This window comes from Myotis davidii, unplaced genomic scaffold (assembly GCF_000327345.1).
Source record: "Myotis davidii unplaced genomic scaffold, ASM32734v1 scaffold524, whole genome shotgun sequence".
Classification (NCBI taxonomy): Eukaryota; Metazoa; Chordata; class Mammalia; order Chiroptera; family Vespertilionidae; genus Myotis; species Myotis davidii.
In genome coordinates this window covers 2,181,639-2,191,135 of record NW_006299263.1, presented here as the reverse complement: position 1 = coordinate 2,191,135, position 9,497 = coordinate 2,181,639, and the positions used below count along the sequence as shown (strand labels likewise).

Genomic DNA, 9,497 nt, shown 5'->3' with positions numbered 1-9,497 from the left:
GCTCTTCAGGCTGCCCCCTTTAGGCTCAGTCCTCCGTGATCACAGAACCCAGCTCTCAAATCCCCCGGCGGCGCCAGGAATCCCGCGGATCTCCTTTCCCCAATCAGGGGCTGTGCCTGTCCCAAGGGACGTGGCTGTCTGCCACGCGGTCTCCCTCCGACCCTCTGGGCTCAGAGGTCTGGCAAACTTTCCTGCCCAAATCCCTGGGTATTTTTTTACCTTTCCAGGGGAGTTCTGCCCTTCCCGGCTGCAAACCGTCTCACCAGCTGAGCAATTTCGCCAATTCGGGGTGGGTGTTATTAGTTTCAGCTGCTCACTCCATTTGCTTCGGGACATGACCTGGGACGTGTCTGCCTATATCGCCGCCATCTTCTTTTCCTCTTTATCATTTAAACTGCATGATTAGCATCTTTTAGTTACACTTTGAATCGTACTTAACCATCAGTTTTATGTTGCTAAGAGTAATACTTTATTAGCCTTCATAACTAGACTACACATTTTCTGTTGTTTCTCACATTCCAGTTATTCCTGACTCAAATAGGACTTCTACTGATCTCTCTACACTTAAATGGTCTTGTCAAGGTCTTTAATGATCTTGTTGCCAAATCTAGTGGACCCTTCTCTGTCCTTACGTTAATTAATCCCTTAGCAGCATTGGACATCATAGACTCCTTCTTGAAATAATTCTGTGTTGACTCCCACAGTACTGCTTTCTCTCTCTCTCTCTCTCTCTCTTTTCTTCCTTCCTTCTATTCTACCTCACCAGCCACTCCTAATTGCTGGCTGGCTCTTCCTCCTCCTGACTATTGAGCTGTGGAGCCCCAGGCCCTTTTCTGTACTCTGCTCAGGTTAGCTCATATATGCCAGCCTGTGCTTGAATTATCTAAATGCTGAGGTTATCTAACTGTTAACTTTTCTGTATCTAGCCCAGATCTGTTCTCTGAGCCCAGGTTTATAAATGAATCAGCCTGCTTGACATTTCCACTGGAGTAGGCGTCTCAAGTTTATAATTTTTATTAGGAAACTCTTGATCTTTTTCTTCTCAACTTTCCCCATTTTTGCAAATGGCACCTATTTACTCAAGCAAGAAACCTAGGAGTCAGACTTGGCTCCTGCATCTCTCACTTTCTGTGCCCCAGTCATTACTCCTCTCTCTCCAGGGCATCCTCCTGGTCCAGCCACCGCCAGTGCTTGCTCTGATCACCATTCTACCCTGTCTCCTGCTTCCCTGCCTCCCTTCTTTTCCTCCTCGGGGCCTTACGACAGCCAGAATGAGCTTTTAAAATACAGAAATTAAATCATATCATTCATTTGCTTAAAAGTTCAGTGGTTTCCCCCTGTTTTAAAGAAGAAGATCCAAATTTCTACCATAATTTTCAAGGTCTGTGAGGTTTAGCCCTTTCATATCATCTTGTTTCCTCTTCATTCACTGAGCTGAAGCCAGCCTGCTGGTGCCTTTTGATTGATTCTGCAGTATACCATGCTCTCTGGGACACCTTACAAATGAGTGTTGATACAGGGACCTGGAGTCCCGTTCTCCCTGCTTCTCAGCATTGTTTTGTAAAATTAGTTAACGGGCAGAGCCACAGACTCATAAGACTTCCCATGGGCTTCTATAGTTCTGTGGCAGAACTCTGATTCGGAGCATTAAATAAAGCATGTTCTCCATAGTGTTTCCCTGGTCCTTAAATTAGGTCTCAGGTTGAAGAATTGTAAGTGCATTTTTTGTGATACAGCCATATCTTATGAGAATCCATTACACTGTATTCTCTTTGAGGGCACAGGTAGTGCCCTGGTCCTAGATGTGTAGTAATGAATGGCATGATTGATGAGGGAAGATAGAGATAATCACTCTTTATATCTGATTTAAAAAGCTAACTGTCTCTGTGTTTAATCTCCACAGGGTTTAGGGGCTCAAGAGCAAGGAGCCACAGAACATATTAAAGTTCAAGTTAAAAATAACCATCTGGGACTTGGAGCCACGATCAATAACGAAGTGAGCAACAGTGTGTCTGCTGGGGGTTTTCCTTGCATAACTGACTTTTTGTAAATATATACATTTTAAGTCGATCAAATTGATCCGTTTTTAACTGTTCAAGTGTGTACCCTCCATGTTTTGGTTGAGTAAAACGCCCGTAGCTGAGCTGGTTCTTTATCACGTGTCCTGCCTGCCCCCTCGGCCTTACTGTCTTCGTGGGGTTCTTTCCTTGCGTATGTGTAAGAGATGCAAACTAGTTTTTTTGCTAAACTTTGCAAAACGTATTCTTTTTATAGAAATACTCATTTCAGGACAGACAAGAAGTTTTACCTTTACCTGTGTTCTAATATTAGCTTATATTATTAAAAGTTGCTGACATTTAGTTTCAGAAAGAAATTAAAAGATTCTCCTGCAAGAAAATGGTACACTTTCCCTGTACCATTGTCTGTTTCCGACTGTTGGTGTATAGCAGTTAAATTTATGCACATTTCCTCGTAAACACTGACACTTTGTAAATATGACACTGTAATTAAAAATTAATGGCCTATCCAGTCATCATGCTTTTTATTTTCAGAATTATTTGCTTCAGACAGCATCTAAGCTGAAAGCTTTGTTCTTAATTATTTTTTTAAAGTTTCTTACGTTTTTCAATATTCTTAAATTTTTACAACCAACAGAATCGGGTAGAAAATCTGGAGCATTTCATTAGGTAAACTGAATTCCTTTGATTAGTTCAGAAGCCCTGAGTAGTAGACTAGATCAGCCACATTTTCTGGACTAACAACTAAAATTTTAAAAGACTACAGAGGGAGTTTATATAAAGTTGATTTTGAAGGTAGTTGCTGAGAGATGTACAATGTACTTCATTTTTTAAGAGAAGCATTGTCCAGTAAACCTATTTAACATGCTTAACCTTAAGCAGTCTTAAAATGGTGTGTATGAGGCAAATGCCTCCATTGATACCTTGCTTCCCACGGGTTAGGTGGTTTTGGAGATGTTCCTTCGCTCTTAAAGCCAGGTTCTCTTTGTTATAACGAACTCACTAGCTTGTCACCGTACCGATGGGTGCCGATTGATTCCCGGGGCTTGGAGTTCTTTCTCCTCCATTCTCCAGTGTTATTTTGTAAAAGGGGGTCCATGCCAGCAAATAGAATTGGGCAAAATATTTAAAGTTCAGATGAGCAAGGAAGAGTCCCTAAGTTCATGATTGCATTTTTCCTTTGACTTATATGATTTTCCCTTAGTGAGAAAAAAATTTTATTTTGCTTTATTTTAATATTTAGCATATAGGTTGCCTACTGATTATTTGACTATAAATTGACTATGTGTAAGTTATCCACATTTGAAATCAGGGCTGAAGTTTTCAAGGAGCCCATTTGTAATACTAAAATAAATATATTTCATTTCATATCAACATTATATCTTTCAAATTTTAAATATCTTGGTGAAACATTTAAAAATTCATGCTAACCACCAGATTTCCTTGATTCCAAGGTATCGCTTATCTCAGCCAGTGTAGGTAAACTATGGACTTGCCTCTAATGATTTTTTTGTTTGTTTCAGGACAACTGGATTGCTCATCAGGATGACTTTAACCAGCTTCTGGCTGAACTGAACACTTGTCATGGACCAGAAACAGCAGGTAGGGGACATCTTTGCCTTGTTATCCATTAGATTTATAAAACACAATCTCTCAATTTAAAATGTTCTTACCAACTATTTTTACTATATGCATCACATATCCAAAAGTTAATTTATTGAAGCAATTAGAAACAGTCTTTCCTGTTTATATTTTGATAGTACTTTCATTACATGTAAAAAGACAACACTTCTGATTTAAGAGTTTGAGAATGGCAGGATAAACCCATTCAGTTTACAGCCTCAAATAGTAAAGTGATCTTTCCAGGGTTCCTTGAATGTGTCTAAAAACATTTTAAAAATACAAAGCAAGAAATATCAATTGGAACCATAAATTAGCAGCCAGCAAAGGCTTAATAGAAAAGCCTGTTTTTTGTGTTGATTCTACTTAATTAAACTGTTTTACCTTTTAATGTATTAAGAGATTTTGGGTATAGTAAAGTTTGTTGCAAGGGGCTCAATACTAGAAATTGTATTCCCAAGCTGTAGGAATTAGAAATGAAACAATTGGACATTGGGCTTCCCATAGTAAGTTTAAGTGTGCAGTTCAGTGACATTAAGTATGGACACATTGTTGTGCTACCATTATCACCATCCACCCACAGAACTCTTCGTCTTATAAAACTGAAACTCTATCCCCATTAAATACTAACTCCCAAGTCCTTCCTCCCTCCAGCACTTGGCGACTACCATTCTACTTTCTGTCTCTGAATTTAACTACTCTAGGTATCTAATGTAAGTGGAATCATAGTATGTGTCCTTTTGTGTCTGGATTATTTCACTTAACATAATGTCCTCAAGTTCCTCCATGTTGTAGTATCCAATGTTGTACCTTCCGTTTAAGGCTGAATAATGTTCCATGCTATGTATATACCCCATTCTGTTTGTCTATTCATTCATCGATGGACTCTTGGGTTGCACCTCTTCTCACCTCTTGGCTTTCGTGGAGGTGTAAATGTTTAGGCTTTAGTTCAGCAAACATTTATTGAGCTATGTGCTGGATATGAAGTTAATAGACTCGAGAATATGCAGATGTATATGACATAATCCCTGCTTGGGAAGTAGCAAACAGGATATGCTAATAATTGGTAAAATTGTAGCATGAATCTAACAGTGGGAAGATTTATTGTAATGCTATATATGGGAGTGAGCCCAAAAACATCAAGGGAGGTACTCTGTATTTTTGCTAATCAGATTGGACTTCTTGTTGGAATCTATAATGTGGACTGTTTTCCTTGTCCATGGTTTAACTATTAGAACTATCCAATATGTGGTCCTAACATAGAAGATAATTTGTTAGCCAAAAGAAAATGTTTTGTGAAAACACTTACTGGACTGATATTAGGAAATGCAGGGTCTATGCAGCAGTAAAATTCAAGGACATTAGCCCTTACTAATTATAAACAAAAGCATCTTTATATTCAGGATCACAGCTGAAATCAAGGGAAATATAAGTTTGTATTTTCTAATCTATCTGCCTAATTTTTCTCAATGTACTTCTGAGATTTATCCCTGATGTATTATCAAAGTGCAGTCGGTGAAGTGTTAAAAGTGACCCAAGAAACTCTATTATTTGTCAGGAAGGTAGTAAGTGCATGACAGATGCCAAGCAGTAGTGCCTTGTCCTTGGGCAGCCCCATCCACAGGTTCACCTTTGCAGGCTGATTCTTTTTATTTTTGCCTTAGACATAGAAGTATCTTGAATCATTGGCTGCAGGAGCGTTACCAACCTGTAGATTGAGTTCCACTTCGAGACCACTAGAGGGTGCTGGTAGCCCTGTGACAGAGCCTGGCTTTGGTGGCCTGCCTCCTGTCTAGCTCAGTACAGTCCAAACCAGGCCTTGTACCGCCAGTCCCAGTACTGAAAAGCCTTAGGAATATTCCTTTAAGGAAAAAGCTGTTCAAGGAGTGGACCTGGAGAGCTAATAAATTATTTTTCTGCCATGTCACCTTTCATAAATACAGTATCTTTATTCAAGTGAATTTTTGGTCAGAGTAAAGCCAAAATTATTGTATTAGAGCTAAAAAGCAGATGACACAATATAACCCAATAACATTTTTTTCTATAATAATATTTTTACTTCCTTAAGATTACTTACCAAATTCATACAATTTGCCTTTCAATTAAACAGAAATTCCATACTGCCCTCTTCATAGAATCTTGCAAACATCCTGGAAATAACCCTTATCTCCTTGTGGGACAGAAAAATCAGTATATCTTTAAAATTTCATTTAAAAAAAAAGTTATCTTAGTTAGTTCTCTCTACCAGACACAACTTAGCTTTTTTTGTAGACTTAATTTCATGGTTTTAGGAAATGTTTACTTCCATCAGATATTTTGTTCCTTATGGTTTTAAACTGGGATGCTGATAACCTGCCATCCACAAAGGTGTGGTTTAGGACAGGGATCTTCAAATTATTTTGCTCACATATCCTCTAAGGCAGCGGTTCTCAACCTGTGGGTCGCGACCCCTTTGGGGGTCGAACGATCCTTTCACAGGGGTCGCCTAACACCATCAGAAAACACATATATAATTACATATTTTTTTGTGATTAATCACTATGCTTTAATTATGTTCAGTTTGTAACAATGAAAATACATCCTGCATATCAGATATTTACATTACGATTCATAACAGTAGCAAAATTACAGTTATGAAGTAGCAACGAAAATAATTTTGTGGTTGGGGGGTCACCATAGCATAAGGAACTGTATTAAAGGGTCGCGGCATTAGGAAGGTTGAGAACCACTGCTCTAAGGGTATTTTGAAAAGCTGTATACCCTAGCTCACATTTTTATATCAACATGTGTTTTTAATCATAGCTTCAAATTGTTGCAAATTGTAATTTCTGTCTTATTGGAAATATAGGCATTTAAAAAAACACCCATTACATTAGTCCCAAATGTATTCAGTAGATAAATACCAGAGCAATTTGATACCCATTGTCTTCTGTTTAGAAATATACAGACAAGTCCTTAATAGTCAGAAATATTATATTTCATAGTTCCTTTTCCTCTGAAATAATATTTTGATTGTGTATACCCCATAGTATTTTATGTTAATATGTTTTTGCTTGAACTTTTAAAAATTCTTCATCCTTTCATATTTCTCTGCCACAGTCATTCACCCATTGGAGGAATTTTGGGTTATATCCAGTATTTTACTATTATGAATAAGGCTATTATGTACTTTGGTATATAGATTTTTATGTGAACACAAATTTTCATTTCCTCGAAGACTGTATACATTTCTGGAAAATAGCCTTGCTTGATTCATAGTATACAGTTCAAGAAGACTTTCTAATCATTTGGTTAGAGTTCAATAATAAGGGACAGGGTTTCCAAAGATTTTATTTAAATAAGACCATGTCACTGTAAGAGAGTAAATGAGAATGGATTACAGAGAGTTTAATGTAATGCTTTTTATTTTTTTTTAAGACTCTTTGGACAACAAGGAAAAGAGAACGTTCAGCCTTGAGGAAAAGTCCAAAGTCTCCAAAAACCGTGTTCATTATAAGAAGTTCACAAAAGGTAAAATTAAGCGTTTATTTATTTGTTATTGATACCTCTGTGTTCCCACTGGGTTTCTTAAAGCAGTTTTAGCTCTTTGCCAGCATTACTTCTTGTTTTATGTTCAAAATGGGGAATTATGGATAACATGACTGGGTGGATCTAAAGCGGTGCTCAAGTTTCAGTATTTATTGTTAGTCTACTGGGGATCTGGTTAGAGTGCATCAGATTCATTAGCTCTGAGGTGGGGCAAAGCTGGAAGTCAACTTGCTATTTAGAGGCAAAAAGGGACTTTAAATGGCTAGGTAAGGAAATAATTCTAATTAATTGCTTAATGCTCAACATTTTTAGTTACATTTTCTTGTTTTTCAGAGTTTGATGTTGGTGTTGAATAGTTCCTGACATTTTTCAATTTAGAGAATTATTCTCTGTAATAAGAACTCCAGTGTGAGAAATCTCACTTCCCAGTTGATCTTTATATTATTCCACACCTTTTCTTCATTTCATGGAGTGTTAACTTAGGCACTCCTTTTCATTGCGAAGATAGTGTTAGAAAACATGTTTGAGAACTGGGTGGTAAATCCTATCTTCCTCCATCACCTCCCCACTCCCCAATACTTGTAGTCAATTGTGCATGCAGTTGTCCTCTTTAACCACTAGGTGGCGGTCTTGTATTATAAGAAACAATTTAAGTAGAACTCATCTACTCCCCAAATGTTTTCCCAGAAAACAGTGTTCTGTATTAAGTGCACTTTCTAGGGACAGAAGCCTATTTATTGCATAATATACTTAAAGTATTAAATATAATGATAATTTATGTTGTAATATTCAGTCACAGTTTGATGGTTCTTTTATGGGAGATTAGATATACACACCCATCTCTTTGCTTTAGTCTTGTTGACATGATTGGGAATTCCCTAACTCCTAGAACCTGCCTGAATAGCAGTGGGAGCTGAAATTCCCACCACTTTAAACTATTAATGGTGGTTCTCACAGGGGCACAGGACCCCAAAAGGTAGGAGTTTGTTTGCTGTAAATGAGAGCCCACGGCAGAGCTGAATGGAGTGGGGAGCTGACTAGCGTCAGGAATGTGTGCAAGGAGACGCTGTGCTTACTTCTGGCCTGTCCCAGTGGGTGTGGTTTGTATGGCTCTTCCTGTCATCCCTCTTTCTCTCAGGCTAGAACCTCTTGTTTTTCTCTGTGGCTTCCGATCAGGGTTGCTCTCTGCCCCGACCTGCTGCAGGACAGAAGACAGGCCTTGCTGGCCCTTCAGTCCTTTTGAGGAGAGGCTGAAGGTCAGTCCATGCCCATGTCCAAGCCCTTAAATGTCCCTCCTTTTCTCATTAGACCCTATAGAAAAAAAAGAGACAAAGCAGAAGAGTCCTGAGCAAATTCGTGACATTAAAAGTGTGCCTGTGTCTTTTGGACAGTATGGCATCCTTTAAAGCTTTCACTTTTGCAAATAAAATCTTCTAATTTTCTTTTTGTTCCCGACCATATGCATGAGTTCATCTGAAGCATTTGCTGAAGCCAGGATAAACCTCATTAATCTACTTTAATCTAATGGGTGCCGGGAGTATCTGCTTTCTATTTCTCTATTTCTAGTTAAGCCACTCCCTTGCCAGGTGACCCTGTCAACTTGCTTGGTGTGTTGTGCCTTCATTCTTTCTCTTTTAAGATGAGGTCCGCCTACTTATTAGCCTCCTTGGGGAGGCGGGGACATTGGTATGCAGGGAAGAGAGTTCCAGGTATATTGTGAGAAAGTAGAGGAGACGGAGTGAGAAAACAGAAATGCAGATTGGGAATAAGTAGAAAGATGGGAGAGCTAGGCAGAAATCCAAGTAGTGGAGAAGACTATTTACCATCCATCTTAACAATATGCAGGAAAAGGTTATTTTAAAGTTCTTTATTTGCATAAAATAAATTAATTCTTGTAGAGCCACTATTGTCACCGGATATGAATGATCAACTCTTTTTCCTCTAAGGTAGGCTGTCTTAGGTCACAGGAAAGCTGGTGCTGGCCATCACTCTCTCAGATAAATCCCTTAACCACCTTCCTTCTTTCAGACTCAGTTTCCTCTTTTGTAAAGTGAGGAAAGATTTTTAAGACATTATTGAGTTCTAAAATAGGTTCTGTTTTATGACTTATTGGTAATGACCCCATTGTATGGAACTTTTGATTGTTTAGCATTATCTACACTAATAAAAGAGAAAAATGGTAATTGGCGTACGACGCTACCCTTTTCATTGACTAATCAGGGCTATATGCAAATTAACTGCCAACTCAGATGGCAGTTAACTGCCAACAAAAATGGCGGTTAATTTGCATATGTAGGCACAATGCAGGGAGGCGAAAGGGAAAGCAGGAAG

The 9,497-nt window shown here is 38.5% G+C and overlaps 1 protein-coding gene across 1 annotated transcript in view; it reads left to right on the top strand.

Moving 5' to 3' along the window:
- Positions 1–9,497, top strand: part of PINX1 (PIN2/TERF1 interacting, telomerase inhibitor 1) — a 76,552-nt gene that overhangs the window by 8,868 nt on the left and 58,187 nt on the right. The window contains exons 3-5 of the mRNA XM_006774774.2: positions 1,904–1,996; positions 3,542–3,620; positions 7,056–7,148. Coding sequence (XP_006774837.1) covers positions 1,904–1,996; positions 3,542–3,620; positions 7,056–7,148 — 265 coding nt within the window. The remainder of the gene's footprint in view (positions 1–1,903; positions 1,997–3,541; positions 3,621–7,055; positions 7,149–9,497) is intronic.